This window comes from Sturnus vulgaris, chromosome 16, assembly GCF_052056855.1.
Source record: "Sturnus vulgaris isolate bStuVul1 chromosome 16, bStuVul1.hap1, whole genome shotgun sequence".
Classification (NCBI taxonomy): domain Eukaryota; kingdom Metazoa; phylum Chordata; class Aves; order Passeriformes; family Sturnidae; genus Sturnus; species Sturnus vulgaris.
Genome location: NC_142258.1, coordinates 6,999,670 through 7,018,492, shown reverse-complemented (window position 1 = coordinate 7,018,492; position 18,823 = coordinate 6,999,670). Strand labels below are relative to the sequence as shown.

The 18,823-nt window shown below is 41.1% G+C and overlaps 1 protein-coding gene across 2 annotated transcripts; it reads right to left on the bottom strand.

The window, feature by feature from the left end:
- Window positions 1–548: 548 nt before the first annotated feature.
- USP42 (ubiquitin specific peptidase 42) lies at window positions 549–18,709 on the bottom strand. 2 transcript variants are annotated; one of them, XM_014869531.2, is made up of 17 exons: window positions 18,557–18,709; window positions 14,741–14,978; window positions 13,781–13,981; window positions 12,610–12,720; window positions 12,344–12,446; window positions 12,111–12,178; window positions 11,877–11,947; window positions 11,265–11,347; window positions 9,863–9,974; window positions 9,339–9,479; window positions 9,034–9,134; window positions 8,495–8,633; window positions 7,087–7,812; window positions 6,644–6,729; window positions 4,586–6,076; window positions 3,821–4,110; window positions 549–1,643 (listed from the first exon to the last, which is right to left on the bottom strand). In XM_014869531.2, exons 2-17 carry the CDS (start codon window positions 14,967–14,969, stop codon window positions 1,603–1,605), a joined length of 3,993 nt encoding a protein of 1,330 aa, XP_014725017.2. In that variant the 5' UTR covers window positions 14,970–14,978; window positions 18,557–18,709; the 3' UTR covers window positions 549–1,602. The 2 variants fall into 2 exon arrangements, with proteins under 2 accessions (XP_014725017.2, XP_014725002.2); XM_014869516.2 differs by lacking the exon at window positions 18,557–18,709 and adding an exon at window positions 15,287–17,252.
- Window positions 18,710–18,823: the final 114 nt, after the last annotated feature.

Genomic DNA, 18,823 nt, shown 5'->3' with positions numbered 1-18,823 from the left:
AAACTCCTTTCAGCCACTTGTGCTGGAGTTACTCATCAGACAAAGGACAAGACAACAAATCTTGAAGCCAGAGGACAAAAGAGGAAAAAAAAGGCAGATACAGGACAGGAGTGTTGGTTACTTTGCCATGTTACTTTATGTAACGTCACATAACTGTTGCCATAGGAACATTATGCAGGTACATTATGGTTTGGCTTAGTGCTGTTCTCCATGTACCAAAATATGACTTTTTAATTATCTACTGAGACATTAACCTTGCTCTTTTTTTGCTTTTTTTTTTTTTTTTTTTTTTTTTGTCACACACAACACCAAGCTCCCAGCTGGGTGCCTGCCTGTGGAAGCTGTAAGTTGAAAGGAGAAGCCTTCTGCATCCTTGTCTAGGCAGCTGCAGTCCCAGGTTACTGATCTTCTGTGGCTCACACCAGCAGCATCTTCTGCCCTGCACTGAGAGGAAGCTGTGACTTCTCGAGTGTCAAACACGCTCTGACAGCTGTCAGCTCCCATCTCACAGTGCACGTTAAATAACTCAAGTAAAACTCCAGTAAAAATCCATTTTAACTTTGCTGTATTTATATACTATATAAATTTTACATGCTATATATTTACAGTGGGGCAAGTGCTTTTTTATCTTTAAAAAAACAAAGATCAAACTTTAGACATCTCTGAACAACACAGCTTGTATAAACCAGACAGATTATTCAGATGAACTGTATTTAATACAGGTTCCCCACTCATCTCCTGATGCAGGACCAGTGAATAATAAGTGCATCACAGTTTGATAGCATTTAATAATAAAAATAAAAATCACAGTATGAATTTGTCTGTAACTAGACACTTTAGAGAGACAAAACAGACAACTGAGACTTAAGACAAATGACAGTATATTAAGAAAATGTAATAAAAACATATGGAACAATATACAAATATTCTTGAGAGATACATTCAGAACTGCATATTCGTTGTTTCACAATGTTGAAAACCAGAAGATTTTCTTCAGATCTTGAATATAACTCAAATGTGAAGTAAATTAGTTTCTAGTGTCAGACCACAGAAAAAAAAAATGAAGCTCTTGCAAAACTCGTGAAGTTTTAAATAAGTCTTTAAATTAAATATACAGACTGTCAGTTGCAACTTTCGTAATTCCTGGTCGCTCTTGCACCAGATGTCTTAACTTGGAGTAACATTACATGAATAACATAAAGTCAACCTGAGTCTGTAATTAAGCAGCATTTGAGATGGTCTATTCCAGGGCATTATCTCAGCTCAGTGAGATATTCATGTGGTAATTTACAATGTTCAGCAGTTGTAAAAAGTTTTCACCCTTTTGGATTAGAAGTATATTTTAAAAAAGAAAGTCTCAAGTTAAAAACTAAAAAAAAGTTCTTATATGGTAAAATTCTGTACAGAAATGTTAAGCACCACTTATGACTGGATTTTGTCTTGATGGTAATTGATAATAAATTTTAAGTTTTGATGGTCACTATCAGTAATGTCAGGTTTGAAGGTAAGAAGTCGTTGGTTTTGATGATGAGAAGTTGTTGGTTTTGAAGGTGAAGGGTTGTTGGGGTTGGTGGTCAGAAGTCCTTGGGGTTGGTGATGGGTTCAGTCTGAGTATTGAAGGCTTTCTTCAGTCAGCTCCACACCTGAAAGGCAAAAGGAAAACAAGGTCAGTCCTGCTGTGACATTAAACATTAAACTGTCTCTAAAAGACAAGCTCAGAGCTGCCCCAGCTCCATCTGCTCCCTCAGGACAGGATCCAACTCCCTGGCACAGCAGCTGCAGCCCAGTTCTGGGCTGAGGCTGCTGAAGTGGACAGAGCCTTAGGACAGAGCCACCTGCTTCAACAGCAAGGGTTGGACCTTGGCTGAATCAAATTTAATTGAAGTTTTGTCTGGAAAACATCCCTGTTTTAGTGGCAATATGAGGTCAGACTGACCAAACTGCTTCAAAGCTGCTTCCCCCCTCCTGTGTAAATTTTCCTTAAACCACAACTTATCAGTAGCTGTTTTCATCCTTATTAATTTATTCAAAATAACAGGAGTCAGATGAAAAGGCACAACCTCACAATTCCTTGCCTGTACTCTAAAAACACGGCCAGAGTGGCCTCTTTTAAAAGCAGCTTCCATCTTTCAGAGAAACCTACTTGAGACCCATTTAAAAAAAAAAAAAAAGACCTTCCAGAGGATGGAGCTAATTAACATCCATGGGCTTGAGGAAATACTAAAATTCTCAAGGTTTGACTGCTTTTGCCAGCCCTTGTCTCCCCCTCGTGTTGTTAATGTTCAGCAGTGAACAAACAGCTCCTTCTCCTTCCCCTCGGTGGCCCAGCACCCTCAGTGCCCTGCCCTGAGCAGGGCGATGCAGAACATTTAATTCCTCACTAAACTTGACTGGTTTGGAAAAACCCGCGTTTGCCATCTGCTGGCCAGGAAATCACTAAGGCCAAACCACTGTTGAGCACAAGCATTTTATTCTCTTTAGTTCCTAATTTGTCAGCTAGAACAGAGCTTTTTAGTGCAGTAAGGGTTATTTTGGTCCTTTTACAACATTAAGATTTGAAAGACCTCAATGCAGTTCTTAAATTTTTCACGTTAAAGAATAATGAGTGAACAATCAGCTTTCCCTCCACTCTGTATTTTTAGAATAGAACTTCTGGTTATCTCTGTCTTAAAATACAATCAGTTTTCCACAAATGCATTTCCCCTTTGCCTTGAGCAAACTTTCCAGTGCAAGAATTCAGTGCACTGACTGTGGCAATTTGCCTAAGTGTGGAAACCCCATGAAAGAGATTTTCGTTTTCCAGAATTTCAAGATTAAACTTCTCCATTCCTTTGTTTTCTATGCTGTAATAATGACAGTTTCAACATGACTAGAAATGAACAGGACTGTCACTGACCATTAACCCAATTCTTAAATCGTTGGGAGGTATAAAATGTAGAAAATTTAACAATGAATCTGGCTTTTGGATAGTGAGCTGTCTTCTTCAGGGATTATTTCACTTATCTTTGAGTAAAATAGTTAGGGGATTGTTTTCGTTTTCTATTAAAATAGATGAGTAACTGGAACTGGTTTATGTCAGATAATAGGCATTGAATAAGGTTTTATTTCTATAATAAACACTTCTGTTGAGCAAAAATTTCATGGGAAATGTTGTCAAGTTTGATTTTAGATGTTGAATTTGTTGCAGTGTGCAATCATCTTCATTGCATAATTTTAGAGCTAATTAATTTAAACTAATTAATTTATCTACTGTGAGCCCAAGTTGCGATTATGACAAGCAACAGCTGAGAGCTCAGTGTAAATTTAGTCAGGCACACAAATTCATATTTGGGTTTTTTGTAAGAAGCACCAGACAGATTTTTTCAAATATTAAAAATCGGGAAAGAGCTGTTTCCTCAGCCCTCTTCTAAGTATTGTTAAGCCTACACGAACAGAAAAACCCCACAACTGAATAAAACAATAGCAGGAATTTAACACTCTCCAGTGTTAAATTGTGAAGTGACCTCTGGAGGTTTAACAGCTGTGCTTAGGAGAAGGCAGAGCTACACCTGGACCAACAATATTTCAGTATTATCACCAACTCCTGTTATTCTGAGTGAGCCACAAGCAGTATTTCTATGCTATGAACAGCTGAATGGAGTATTTTATTTAAATTACAGAATGGTTTGGGTTTGGAAGGGATCTTAAAGATCATCTACTTCCAACCCCCTGCCATGATACCGTTTGGAAGCTGTGATAAAACCCAGGGATTTCATCACACAAGCATTTAAAGATGGTTATGAATAACCAGGAGTCCTGCCAACATCCCAGGGCCCCTTACCTCTGACATACTCGGTGGATGCCATGGAGCTGAATTTCTTGCTGTCACCTGCACCAGAAGGCTTCTCTTCCTTGTAAGGTTGTTTACTGCCCTGGTTTCTGTATTGCTCACATAAATGGTCATCTGGAGGACGGGATTCTTCCTTCTTCTCCCATGTTTTCTTCTGGAAACGAGGATCTAAATATTCCAATAAGTCCTTCAGTTTCCTTTCATGCTTCTTTTTCTTCTTTTTCTTATGTTTGCGATTGTCATTGTCAAAGTGGAGCACAGAGCAATCCAAATCATAAAGTCTGAAGGAAACATGCAAGTTAAAAATAGAAAAACAGATGTGGCACTTGATGTACACATGAAATGTTATTTATTTACCACAGGTGACGACTTGCAGAGTGTTTGCTACTTTGTGGTACTTTCTGCACATCTAACTTAATTTAGATGCAGCAACTTTAAGCCCTCAGAACGAAGGACAAGAGGTCCTGGTTTGTATACAAATCGTTAACAGGCATATGGGGAATTAAAAAAAAAAATTAAAATTGTAACCTAATCAAGAACGGTGTGCAGATGTTATTCTGACTACATTGTCCAGCTCTAGTGTTCTAACACAATTCAGCAACATCTTTCCTATCTTCTCTTGGCCAACCTAATAGCATGATCCCGTCACATTATGACAGATAAGTTACTTAAAAACAATGAAAAAAAGGCAGACATGAGAAATACCCGGAAAATAATTAGGAAAAAATTGCTGATTATGCTGGAATCCTTGCTTACTTGTAATCCTTCTCTCGATGTTTATCTTTGGACTTCTTTTTCTTCTTGACCTTCTTATACTTTTTGATTCTTTGGTCATCTGTCTTTCGGCATTTCTTTTCTATGTCACTTTCACTTTCTTCTTGGTGGGAGTATTTTCTTTTGCCATTTCTTAGTTTTTCGTTTTCCCGGGAAGAGTCCTCAAAATTTGAGTGAGCTGACATTGGTGGAAGTGCATGCCTTTCACGAGAGTATTTTTCTGAGTGCTGCTGAGGTACTGAACAGTGGTGGAAGTTTGCTCTGTGGCTGCTGAAGTGATGCACATCCTCCTCTCGGGAGAGTGTGCTGTGACCCCATCTGCTTTTGCAATGATAATCCTTGTGTGACCTGCTGTAAGCTTGGCTCAATTTGTCATAGTCTTTATCACAATGAGAGGACTTCCTCTCCCTACCATCCCTTGTTCCATGGGAGGAATAATAATCATTGTAGTATCTGCACTTTTCCCATCTCCGTGGTTCATCTTGATAGTATCTTTCTCTAATCCAAGGTCTGTCTCCTTTGGAATAATAATACCTGTTCCTGTCTGCATCTGTCCTTTCTCTGCTCCGGGATCTGTAACGAGAATATTTCCCTGAGCTCCTGCCATTACTGGGACTGTTTCTTTCGTTGTGGGAGGATCTGTACTTGCTCTCACTGCAATACTCCTGCTTATGACGGCTTTGCTTGTTTGTTTCCACGCTGTGAGAGCTCCTCCTCCTGTGGGAATGATCATCTGGTTTGTTTCTGGTTTGCCTCTCCTTCTCCTCAGTGTCCGAGTTTTCTCTCTTCCTCCGGTAGTGCTCTTTGTCAGTTCTTTTAGAGTCATGGATTCTTTTCTTATTTTTTTTCATATGTTTATCATCATCTTCACTTATTTTATTACTCAGTCCCTCATCTGCTCTAGAAAATTGACTTTCCAATACTTTATCCAGCTTTGTAATAGAAGAGTCATTAACGGGTGGTACCTCTACATAGTTATTAGAAATGTCCTTTGTATCTTGGCATTTATCTGTAATATCTAGAGATGCAAGTTTTTTAGAACTACATTCAATGTCAGGCTTTATAGAGGAAGTTTGCCCTAATTTCTCTTTGCTCTCAGGAGACCCTTTGATGTACAAAGGATTTTCTTTTGAAATGAGTTCAGGTTCTTTTGATCTTCTTAGTTTGTCTTTATCTCTGATGTCTTCAGACTCACACTGCCCATGGAATTCACCTTCAGTATCCAAAGATTTTTTCCTAACCTTGTGCTGACCATTGATATTGAGATGTGCATTATCAGCTTTTGTTATAATACTTTCAGCAACTTCTTCTTTGGTAAAAATGGTTTCAGAATCTGATTGAGTAAAAAGTTTCTCAACCTCACAGCTAAAGTTGGAAGGAACCTTCCTGCATTCTTCATAGGCAAACAGTGCTTCCATCACTACAGTTTCCATAACTCCATCATTGTCAGAAGATTTCTGAGGTCCAGAGACACTGCACAAAAATAAAAACATCTTTTTAGCTTGTAAAAGTCCATCTAAAATTCTAAAAGACATCGTCTTTAGAAAACCATTCTTACACCTCCCTCGGTTCCCATGGAAAGCTTTTCTTCTTTCAATTCTGCAGGTCTTGCCTTAAAAAACCCATTCCCAACACATCCAGCTCCTTCCATTTGCAGCTCTGAATATCATCAATAGGCAGAACAACTACATTTGCTCTTCCCCCAGTTAGAAAAAAGGTAAACACAGAGATTTCCCACCCTCCCAAGTGGGAGAGGAGATTGTGGGAATTTACATTCACTCATCCTAGGATGCAAAAAAAGGAAAGAGGATTAGAAAAAGTATTCCAGACAATGGAAGCTTCCTGTGAAACTTTTACAGGAGGCATCTGCCTGTATTTAGTATCAGAATAATGTGTGCCCAATGCTGTTGTCTGCAATGCCACGTGTACAGTGTGGAATTCTCTGTACTGATGTAAATCTCTTAAGTAGTATTAGTACATGGGTAAAATAGTAATAAACTTGTATGAAATCTTGTTTTAATCAGAGTACAGTCATTTTACCTTTTTTCCTCTGATAAGCTGTTCAACTGGCCATATGTAAGAGAATCTAAGATACCTTGAGGATCTGGTGACAAAGCTTTAGGCATCTGCAATTAAAACACAGAAGTTAACAAACAGAAAGAAAAAGCTATTTTTAGTAGAAAACTACTGCTGACAGACTTCCAACATTAGATGTTAAACAAGATCACACTGAGTTACCTGCACTATTCCCACTTTATACATCATCCCCCTCTTCCCAAAAATGTATTTTATGAAATTTATGAACTATTATCTCCCTGAACTTCTCTTATGTTGACATATGTCATATGTCAGCTCAGGTCTGCAAATTCAGTGGGATAATAGCACAAAGGGTTAGAATGAAATCTGTGCTGTTTTCTTTGTAGTGCTCATGAATATTGAATATATCATAGATGAGAAAGTCCAGATGAACAAATGTAACTCACCGTTTCAAGCACTCCATTTGCTTTAGAGAAGAAAATCTCAGAAGGTTTAATGGGTTGGACTTGGCAAGTGGAATCATCAAGTTTCAGTCCATTTTCTTTATATTCATTATCTAAACTAATAGCACCATTTAGGGAATCAAGTTTTGGCAGCTCATGCTGGGATCTTTCTTCAGCATTCTGACAGGATGAATGGGAATTATGCAATGTACGGACCACCTTCCCAATCAGAATTCCATTGGAAGATATGACGTTGCAATTCCTTTTGAACAAGCCCTTGGACTCCTCGCATTTTCCTGAAGGTTCTGCCCCGTAAGGGACCATGCTATCAGAACAGAGCTTAGGGTTTCCATTCACTGCTGGCTCAACAAAGATTTCATCAGGAACCTCCTGCTTGGAGACATTAGTAGCAACTGACACTGTGGAGAGGTTTGAGGTAGGCTCTGCTGTGGAAGAGTTTGTAACTGTGGCTGAAGGAAGGGGCTTCAGCTCCTCCTCCTCCACAGCGCTGCTCGGACACTCCTGCGGCAGCGCCTGCCGTGCGGGCAGCTTGTTGTGAATACTGATGGTGATCTTCTGGGGCTTGGAAGGGTCTGCCATGGAAGGCCTGGAAATTGCCCAGTTTTGAACACAAGCTGTTGGTGGAGCTGAAGATGGCCTTTTTACAGCAACACCAACACTACCGGGATCCTCTTTTAAGGGTCCATTTCCATTTAAACGACTTGAGCTCTGGATTTGAAGAGATTGTAAGATGGACATGTTCAAACACACAGCACTGGAAGTCACACAACATTAAATTCTCATACTAAATAGTTCTACAGATTGCCACAACACCTAAGAAGAAACCTCACCTCCGTTCCAATTAAATGCATGTCCAACAAGCGTGTGCAAATCCTGCCTTTGGTATCAAATCAGCATCAGTTTGACACCCACCCAAGCAACTTAGCATTGACTAAAACTATTCAAAAAAATATTTATTTTCCTTTTTAAACACTCCCTGACAACACTGGAATAGTTCTGCTAGTACTCAGGAACAAGACAATTTGTATTCTATCACTGTTTCAACTAAAGTGACACTGATAGGGACAGGGCAGATATTTACTTTTTAAATTTAAATTACTTAGGCATTAATAGACTACTTTTAAAATTTAAATTGTTTAGGCATTAACAGACTACTTAAATTGTCTCAAGAGCACATATCTCAGCCTTTAGAAAGCTGAGCTGGAAGGCTAAAGTAACAAAGTGGCATGGCTGCACAATGAAGGATTAGCCACTGTTTGAACAACTCTGGCTCTAGCACGAGGACTGTGAAGAAATCTGCAGTGTGGAAGGGAAAATAAAACCCATAAAACCCCGCCCCACATCAAAACCCACAATAATTTAGTGCTGTTATCTGCCCCCCTCCAATTACCTTCATCATGTGAGGAGGAAGGCGTGGTCCCATGAACGCAGCCTGCTTGCTGTTGGCCCCGCGCTGGCCCAGGAAGGAGCGGGGGTAGGAGGGCGCGGGCAGGTAAAAGGCTCGCTCCCCCAGCGTCAGATCGTAGCGCCTGCAGAGACACGAGGGAGGGCAGCTCAGCTCAGAGCTCTTCTTACAGCTATTCCTGGATTAAACCCCAGCACCTCAGAGACTACAAACTCAAGATTAGATAATGGTCTTCCTACAATGACTGTCCTTTCCAGAGCAATGATTCAGCCTCACACCATCTATGGCCATGATTTCTCCTCTTTTCTAAACTGTCCAGCTACAGAGAGCAGACAGAAAGCAGCATACCCAAGCACAGAAGTTTAAGGTCAAGCAATGAAAGGTAATAAATGACACGGGGAATTTCCACTTAGAAATATACAAATAGTAATATTTTCCTAGGGTGAAAAGAAAAAGACTTGAAAACAAGAAAAGTATCAGCAACTTGATATCAAAAATGTTCTGAGTACATGTGGTGTTATTACCTGATATAAAAAAGTACGTAAGCTTGCTGATTGAGAACTGTTTTGATATCAGAAAGTTCTACCGAGGCATCATTCATCCGGTACCAAAGTCCATTACCAGCCTGCAAACAAAGAATATCTTCAGATGAATTGCATGTGTTCCAAAGGACATCACAGATAGAGCACTGCAGAACAAAGCATACTAAAACAGAGCAAACAAAGCACATGATGCAATGTTTCCCCCTAAAACCAATGGTTACCAGTAACATTTTAATTTCTTTGCCAGCACAGATTTTTATCCTGGTAGAAGTTGAGCTGATCCCTACCTTAATGAAACAGAGATAGTGTCCAGCATTACAGTTGAAGCCACTATGTACAAGAACTGCATATAAAGCATAGATGAGGGGTTCTCCAATAGATTGGGACATATATGCTCGAAGATCCAAATATTCAGGGTATTTTACATCCTAAACAAAGACAAAGAAGATTCAAAAGTTATCCTGAAATACTTCATGGAACAGCCTGAAAAAGACACAGGCTAGGACTACATAAATATATTTTTCAATTCACTTGAAAATGCCTATTCTCAGAAACAACGTTTAACTGCTTAAGCTGCAGAGAGCTATTTTCTAAAGAAATAGCTCTCTAAGGGCAAGGTATGTTCTTATGGTCACACAGGAATTCTATCAGTATTAAAAAAGAAAGTAACAGCCACAGCAGCTCAGTTGTTATATCAACTTCTCTTACACTGTAGTTACTGCCTGAAATGTGAACAACATTAAAATTAATATTCCTCTTTGGGAAATGTCCATTCTGAGAAGATAAAGCAGCATTCCAGCTGCAAACATACCTTGTTGATCTTTCCACCTGTAAAATTTGCAAATCTTTTCAGTGATATTGTGAGAACATTGGAAGAGCGATGTATCGTGTATCTCTTTGATGCTGGAACCATCTTTTTACACCTTAAAAGCAAGCACAGACATATTTTTAACGGTATATTCTTTTCTCACCCAGAAGTCAAACAAGTTTTCATCTCTCACACATGCTTATGTTATTTGAATGATATTTTGCTTGTATAATATGCTAAATCTTTTCTTAAATCCATAAAGTGCATTTCAGCTTTGTTAACAGAGAGAACATAGCAGCTATTAGAGACAGCTCTACAGAACAAAGAATAAAGGATTTAGGACATTATCCCTTGATAGTCAAACAACTGCCTGAACATGTATCTTTCTCATGTCAAAAAGGTAAGGCAGTAAAAAACGTAAAAAAATCACTGGAAGGAAACAGCCATTCTGCAAGAGGCAGACATGGGACAATATTGAGTTTTCTTGTACTGAGGTTTCCTGGAAAGACTGAAACCCTTCAAAACAAAATCGTTAATTTTGTTTGTTTCACTGCACACTCAGAGGAGGTACAGATTAAGTCCTGAAATGCAACCATCAGCACAAAGACTGAAACGTGTCACTTTACATTGTCAAGAAAATACTGCTGAGAGCTAACAAACAGAAAGAATTTAATAGCCTCTTTTCAAACTGATGTTAAACTACAAGGCACATAATTCCAAACTGATGGAGAAAGCCAACAAACAAAATAAGAAAAGAATAAGGAAAAAAAAAAGTGGTTTATAAAATTCTGAAACGTGTATTTAGAGATGAAGGTTTCAGGCAGCAGTAATCCTTATTAGAAAAAAATAATGATAGAAAACAAAAAGGAAACTGAAAAGTAATAAAATAGTTTGCCAGCAATGGAAGTGACACTGTACATACACCAAATGTTTATTTTCAAACTTTTTATGAAAAAGACTAAACTTCTGGGTTTGTGTGTGATCTGTTGCCTCCCACCCCAAATCCTTGTCCATATCCCTGTGCTCCAGCTCAGCACTTCTTTATCAGACATGCCTTTTAACTTCTGGCCATGAGTATTTCAGGGTGCAACTTGACACTCAGGAAGGCTGACAAGCCCCAGCACAGACAGTTTTAGGAATAAAAGTCTAATGTGAGCAATACAATTCTTATAATGTATTTCTAAATATTCAAACAGAAATATAACAATTACTCATTTAGAAACAAGTGCATTATTTTCCAAGCTTTGAGTGATTTCAGTATGTTAGTTATGTAAACAATACTAAATGAAACAGCAAGCCATGTCTGTCTTATTGCTAAACAAAGTCAAGAGGTAATTTATCCTCCAAGGCATGCACTGCATTGCACATGGATCTTGTGTTAAGGTGTAATTAATAATAATCTTACTTGCTACACTTATAGCTATTTTCACCGTCCAGCTGTTCCGGTTTCACAAATTGTTCTAGAGCTCTGGTGACAGATGTAACTGCCTGGATGAGTAAGAAAGTAGAACACTAAGTCACAAGAAATGCAAAATTTCAAGCACTTAAAAGCACTTTACAAGAGAATCTTCCTAATTTATATTTAAGTGGCCTACTGTGAACTAGCAAACACCATGAAGGAGGAGACAGAAACAGAGTTCACTGAGTATTCACCTCCTTCCAAAATAATCCCACTTCAAAATAAATAAACTTTTCAGTGCTAGGCAGTATCTGTGGTATGCCTTGGCATCAATAATGAGAACAATCAAACCCATCAGTCTAACAATAGATGTATATTGAAGTAGAATAATTGAGAAGTATGATTATATCATTGTTTGTGTAGCCATAATTATTATTTTTCCAGCTTAAATCCAATCCAAACATGGAGACCATTTCCATGGCTTCCACAGAACAACAAAGTCCAATCCACCACCAAGCTGTTTTGTTTCAACAAGATAAGTTTCTAAACAAAATTACTTTATTTTATGAAGCTCTACAAGCCTTTACACATCTCAGCCCATGCTCACAAACATCTTACCTTTATATCCAAAGTAACATCGAGAAATGGCTCGTATGTATCTGACACTGCTTTGCAGTTCAAGCACTTTACTGGAATCAAAATACAAATGCTTAACATCATGTGAATGAGACTAACTGCATGAATTTAAATTATTAATACACATTACTTTAGTCAAACTACAAACTCTTTTGCTATAGACAGACAAAAAGACACACATCAGTTCGAAAGAGAGTATATATTTTAAAAAAGTACCTCGAGATCTTAGATATCCTCCAAATATTTGATAAATAAGTGTGGTGGCTTGAGAAGATCTGTCTAATCTGGAAATAAATTAGAGTCAGACTTCAGAAGACTAAAACCAAGAGTTAATTCCTCAAACAATTTTTGGTTTTATGAAAACCAATGACATAGATTTTAATTCATGATAGTAAATAAAGTAGTAAGAGGGGCTAGGAAAAAATTAAATTTAATTATTTTATGCTTACTTGGTGCTTCCATTCAAACAAGCTTTCTGTAAAGCATCAACAGTGAAGCATAAGAATTCATGTGCATCCTCTTGACTGCCAAAATGGAAATGTTTTCCTATTCCTAATAAATAAGAAGGTTATAATATATTTATTTCTTATAGAATGAAAGAAAACACACATTTCTAAAATATCTCTTCTTTAAAGTAACAGAATTATTTATATGCATCAAATAGCTCATTGTAAAATTTAAAAACTTAAAGATAAACCTCTATCAAACTACTTACTTTTAAGGCCATTGATAACAGACGTAGGTTTGATGGCATTATTAGAGCAACACAGGACCTGGTTGATGTGACTTTCCATTGTGCACATCATACAGAATCCTTCTACATGACCTAGTGAAAGAAAAAAGCATCCCATTCTAGTCAAATACACATTGCTAAAAAAATTCCACCTCAAAATAATAGTCTAAGTTGTGGGTGCAATGTCCACTCTCTGTGGTACATTCTCTTCTCCTAAGGTATCAATATCCCAACAGTTTTGTTGCATTTTATTATGCAGAACTGTACAGAAAAAAACTCATTAAATCACAGACCAGGCTGCTCAAAGCCCCATCCAACCTGGCCTGGAACACTCCCACTGGAAGGTGTCCCTGCCTATGGCAGAGGATTGGAACTAAATTTTGAAGGTTCCTTTCAATGAGTCTGTGATTCTTAAATGAAATCATTTTAATGTATGGGAATAAAACACAATCAAACTTCTAGGAATACATATTAAGATACCAGACTAGAAAGCATACAGAGGCCTTAGGAAAAAACCCCACATTTATGGATATAAAAAGAAGCTCCCCTAGGCTTAAATAAATTCAAGTATAAAAACAAAATTCAAAGAACACAAATTCCAGGCTTTAAAAAATACAAACTTAATTATTTAGAACAAAATCAGCCTAAATTTTCATACAGTCTCCCCCAAATTTCTATTTGAGTTTATAGTGCTTCCTAGAATGTTTGGGTTCTTTAATGGGTCGACATTGAACATATAATTTATCTCAGCATTAGAGCACTGCAGTATATTGGCTGTGAAGACTAAGAATCTTCAACACCAACATCCTAAATTTTATCACCTTTCTACCAGCAGGAAACCCAAATGCCAAATGTTCATCAAATGCCTCACTTTACAATGTACTTTATTATTCACATGAAGCAAGAAATGATCTTTTCTTTAAGTTTTACCGTGGCACATTAAATTAACAAATTCACTTTATATGCCTCCTATAATTCTGAGCCTCCTGTTAGCAGAATCATAGAACCATTTAGGCTGAAAAAGACCTTTAAGCTCTCGTTCAAAAACTGATTCTACAGGAAAAATAGAAAACTAAGAATTTTCTTCACAGAACCCGTTTTTCTTTCACCTTTGGAGCTGTCCAACAGATTTATAGTGTTAGAAAATACTCACATGACTTGGTGTGTTCAAGTGAAAGCATGTAATTGGCAAGAGGAGGCGTGTAGGTCAAGCACTGGAGAGTGGAATTAAGGAAACAAGTGTTGCCGAGGTTCTGCAGTCCAACTCCAACACTCTGTGTTTGTTGCCAATCCATACAGATTTTCTCAGGCGGAAAAAGAATTCTTTGTGGCGGAGCAATCCCATCATTAACAACTGCAAGAAATTTGTATTTTAAGAAGGGTGGTATTGGTTTTGTTTTAAAGAGGGTATTTAAAAAGTAGGATTGTGCAGGAGCAGCCTGAAGAACCATCTCTACTCCAAAACACAGCAACACATGATGCACAGCTTTAACACTGCCATGTGAATTTGCTGGTCAACACTCTCTTTTGGACAATAGTTTATTCATCTGTTTTAATTCTTCTAATAAAAGACAAACTACTCTGATTTTAGTACTCAATTTCTTTACCTCTATGTCCTTTAATCTCTTAATTATATTACTGGTTTTTTTCCTTATTGTAACTTAAACCACAAATTTACACTTGTGGTTATGCAGTAAGAACACAGACAGACAAACAAGTAAGCAGCACAGAAAGGAACCCCATAGATATCAGATCTCTTTCTGGGCAGTGTTATTATTCAAAGACTTGTGAATAATGAAAGCCATGAATAGACGTGGTAAAATGTATTTTTATCTCCAGAACAGAAGAAACTTAGGTACATCTGTGGATTATATTTGATCCCCATATTTGATTTTACATAAATAAAAAATACTTTACGAATCAATTGTAAACAGATAAACCCAAGTTCTGCAACACCTATCCCTGCAGCTGCCTTAGGGGATGCACAAAATTGAAGTCTGTGGCTGAACTCTTGATTCACTGTAATCTCATTTTATAGCAATGCAACAACTAAAATCTGCTTCTACTTTGGTTTTGCTTTTAACAAAAAGGAGGGAGGACAGAAAACACTTACCTAGATCTCTTTGGGCAAAAGGCTTTGATTTTTGAGATGATCTACAATAAATATGCCCCCCAGGACCTTTGTCCACAGAGACTTTGTTTGGATCTTCTGTAGGAGGTACCCGGCCCAAACTTGCAGTGCGTGACGTCATTTTTTTAGTACGGGGTTTCATAGATTTGTCAGACCGTCTTGAGGAAGATTTTTTAGACTTTGAAGATTTTGGCTTGTTAACTATGGTCATTGTTCATATCTGTAACAAGGCAAAAGTTCTGTTTGACATAAGAACGTCCAAAGTATTGCAGAAAGGAAAGACTAAGAGAAATCCTGTCACTTAGTCTGAAAGAACCTGAAAAACTAAACAGCTCAGAATGATTACAAACAAGAGAACAAACCCCCAGAACTTAAAAAAAAATAAATAAAATTCCACCCAGTGCAGAACTAAATGCACAAAGTAGATTTTTTCCATCAAAACTGTATCAATATTGTTTTAACTTCTGCTGAGCTAATGACTGGTGGCATTTCTTACACTTTCATAGTATTTTAAACCACTATAGTTACCAAGATCTTTCTGTTAAAAGAAGCTGAGCAGTGGCACAATCAAGTGCCGGCCTGTTGAGATTCAGGAGGAATTGTCTGGCCAACATTTTCCTGCTCCTGGGAACCATACACCCCTGATGACACAGAGCATGGGATACAGCTCTGAGAAATCCTGGGAAAGAAAAGCAAGAAAACACTTGCAAATTTATTTCCACCTGGGTTTCTTGTGCCCTTCCAAGAAGTATTTGTTTGGATACAATTTTGGCAGCATTCCTTGCGGTATTTTGCGCCCATCATTTACAATGCTTACTTATAAACCAAGAAGTTGAATTAAAAAGCATCTTTTTAGTTCTACTTATGTAAAGTTGTTTTGCCAGGGACAAGCAAAAGAGGAATGTAAACTATAAAAAAGAAAATGATGACTGCAAAAGAAAGCAAAACAAATCTTTGGCCCTCAAGAATAAAGGCAATAACTGATACTGAGTCCTTTATAAAATGCTGATTTATGTTTCAAGATGGTACCTCTTTAAATACGTGTAATTTTGTGTGCACAGTAAGCTGCTGAATAATTATATGATCAATTATCAACTCCTATATGTAAATTTTTGCTACTATCATACTATATAATGTAGGGCTTTGTAAGTTTAGGGAAACCATAAACTTAACTGAGGGTTTAAAGTATAACCGGCTTTGTAATACTAAAATAACTGAGAGAACAAAGCACGAAGCAGTTTCATGGCACAACTTGATTGCTAATGATAAAACTTTGGGCAGGTTAAACAAAGCACAGTAAACCGCAGAACTTCTAGTCCCAAAAAGACAAATTATGTGTGGAATCTTTAATTCGACTTTTTTCCCCTCTAAATTTTCAATTTAAAATCTACTCTGTACACACTTTCCATTTTAAAGATGATTAGAGAAAAAAGAAAAACTAATTCATTTTACTGAAAAATGAGGACATCCTTGTCCATTCCAAAGACTAAGATGACAGTTCTTGGGCTTAGTGCTTTTCAGGTAAGATCCAGACTCCAAATTGCATATACCTGTGACATCTCCTTTTCCTGATGGAAAGGGAAGGGGTTTCAACAACATACTAGGAACTTATTTGCAGGACAAAAGCCAGAATCAAGACTGCAGTGAAAAGCAAACAGAAGAATATTATCACAAAAAAAAAGCTTTGGCCTTATACTAATCAATGAGGAGAGCCTCATGTATTTTTCAATTTATTTTTGACAACTGACTAGCACTGATTAGTTTAGTTATTAGTTTAGTTTGCTAATTTAGTTTTGACAACTGATTACCAGATATCAAACACTAGACACCTGCAAATATCAATGGATGCCAAGCATAACTCAGATCCACCACTTTTTCAAAATCTGTTAATATAGTTAATTTGGATATAACATCTCTTTAGTGTAGTAGCACAAATATTACACAGGTTTTTTTGCTCTCCTACTATTCACTGTAAATACAAGTTCTGTTCCTGTACCACTGCTGAACATAAATTCACATTGCCATGTGTATTGAGTGCTTTCCCTCTCTGCTATTCCCATAATAGACTTCTCCCAGTATGATACTGACAAGCAAAAACAACAAATAGTTGCTTTCCTCCCATTTGGAGTGTTACATCAGCGTTGTTTAGATTCCTTTTTCGCAGTCTCATCACAACACGCATCAGTTAATACTCGGATCTAAATATTTATGTTTGGCCTCCGCTTTGCATACAATAAATCACAGCTCAGGAGGGTTTTATACAAGATCTCGTTCACAGAACCGCGTTCAGCCAGGGAGTATGCGCCTTTATCTCAGTACAAACCAAACACTTCCAGCAGCGAGTGTAAAAAAACAAGAGGGGCACACGGCAACAGCGAGGCAGAAACAAGCAGCAGGAGGAAACTACTCCGGCAGCAGCCCAGGCAGAGTCACCTCGCTCCATCACCGACCGCACCGCACACGCCGCCGGGAGCGAAAACAACCCGGGGCAGCGCGGAACACAAATACACACCCCGCTTTGGTTTTACTTTCGTTACAAAATGAAAGGCAGCACAGGCGAAAGTAATTAATGAGTTTACCCTTGGCGAGCAGGCGGCGGGGAGCGCTCGGCGCGGGGCAGCTCCGAGCTCCGTGTCCCGGGGCCGTTGGTTGTGGCGGGACCGAGCCCAGCGCCGCGAGCGCCTCGCTCCGGGCGGCCCCGTGCCCCGGACCCCGCTCACAACCCAACGCCCGCCCCGGTACCGCCAGCGCCAAGCCCGCAGCACCGACCCGCTTTCCCTCGCTCTGCCTTTCCGAGGAGTCCCGCTTCCCGGAAACGTTCTGACACCGGGAGTAAAAGGCCGCTGGCAGGGGCAGGGACGGGCACCGCACGCAACATGTCCGCGCTCAGCGCGGCAAGAGCCCAAACACACACAAAACAAAACCCACCCCGACACGCAGGCGAGGGGCACTGGGAACCGGCCCTGAAGGAGCTCCCGCCTCGCCCTTCTTCCTCTAACCCGCACACCGCCCGGCCCTCAGCCCCGCGGCTCCCCGCCCGTGCCGTGCCGCCTCCGCCGCCCGGCCCCGTGCTGACCTGTCCGGGCCCGCGTCCCATCCCGGCCCGGGGGCAGGACCGCGGCGGCGGCGCCCAACGGCGGCTCCGTGCCCATGGCAACGCGGGGGGGGGGGGAGGCGGCGAAGCGAGCGCGGAGCCCCCCGGGCACGGGGCGGAGGGGCCACGGGAGCCGCCACCGGCGCGCCGAGCGGGAACAACGCCGGGCCAGGCGGGGCACGGCGCCGATCCCGCCCCGGGACGTGGGGCTAGGGCGTCCCGGCCGCCCTCCCGCCTGCGCTGGGACGCGGGGAAGCCACGCCGAGTCCCCCACGCCGATAGCAGCAGGAGTAGGAGGAAGGAGATGCGGGCGCCGGCGGGACCCCGGCGCGTAACGGAGAGGGCGGGCGCGGAGGCACCGCCGCGCCGGGAGGGGGCCGGTCCCGCCGGCCCAGGGGGTGGCGGCGGCGGCGGGGCTGGGTCCCTCCGCCGCGTGCTGGGGACGGCGCCCCGCCCCGCCCGGGGGTCCCACCCCCTCCGGCTGCCCGCCAGCCAGGAGGGCAGCGGCCGAGCACCCGGCCCGCGCCCCGGCGCGGTGGGCTGGGCTGGGCTGAGCCGGCTGCTCCCGCCGGTCGCTTTCCCTTCCCTTTCCCGGGCCGGCCCCTCCCCCCGGCCCATTGATTTCCAGGCGGGAGGCGCACGCGGTACCGCTGGGCTGTGCCGGGGCCGCCGCCGGGCCCGGCGCTGCCCCCCAGCCCCATTACCTGGCTCGGCCCCGCTTGACTCGGCGCTGCCGGGTCCCCCTCGCCGCAGCCCCCGCCTCAGCCCGGCCCGCTCCGCCTACTGTTACAGTCCGTCGGGGAACAATGACGTCCCTCCGCCGGCCTCTTGCATCCGGGGCCCGGCGCCGGCCGGGCAGGCGGGCGGGCGGGGGGAGGAGAGGAGGCGGCGGCGGCGGCGGGGGGAGCAGCGAGCGCCTCCGGGTCACACGGGGACCGGCACCGCCCCTGTGCCGCGGCCGGGAGCCGCTA

Bases quoted from the DNA above. Each gene is read 5' to 3' on its own strand.
- USP42 (XM_014869531.2), bottom strand. From the start codon at position 14,969: ATGACCATAGTTAACAAGCCAAAATCTTCAAAGTCTAAAAAATCTTCC. The intron at 9,975-11,264 runs GTAAGATTATTA...CTTGCTTTTAAG, and splicing joins AATAGCTATAAGTGTAGCAA to GTGTAAAAAGATGGTTCCAG. The intron at 9,480-9,862 runs GTATGTTTGCAG...GTCTTTGTTTAG, and splicing joins CAGGTGGAAAGATCAACAAG to GATGTAAAATACCCTGAATA.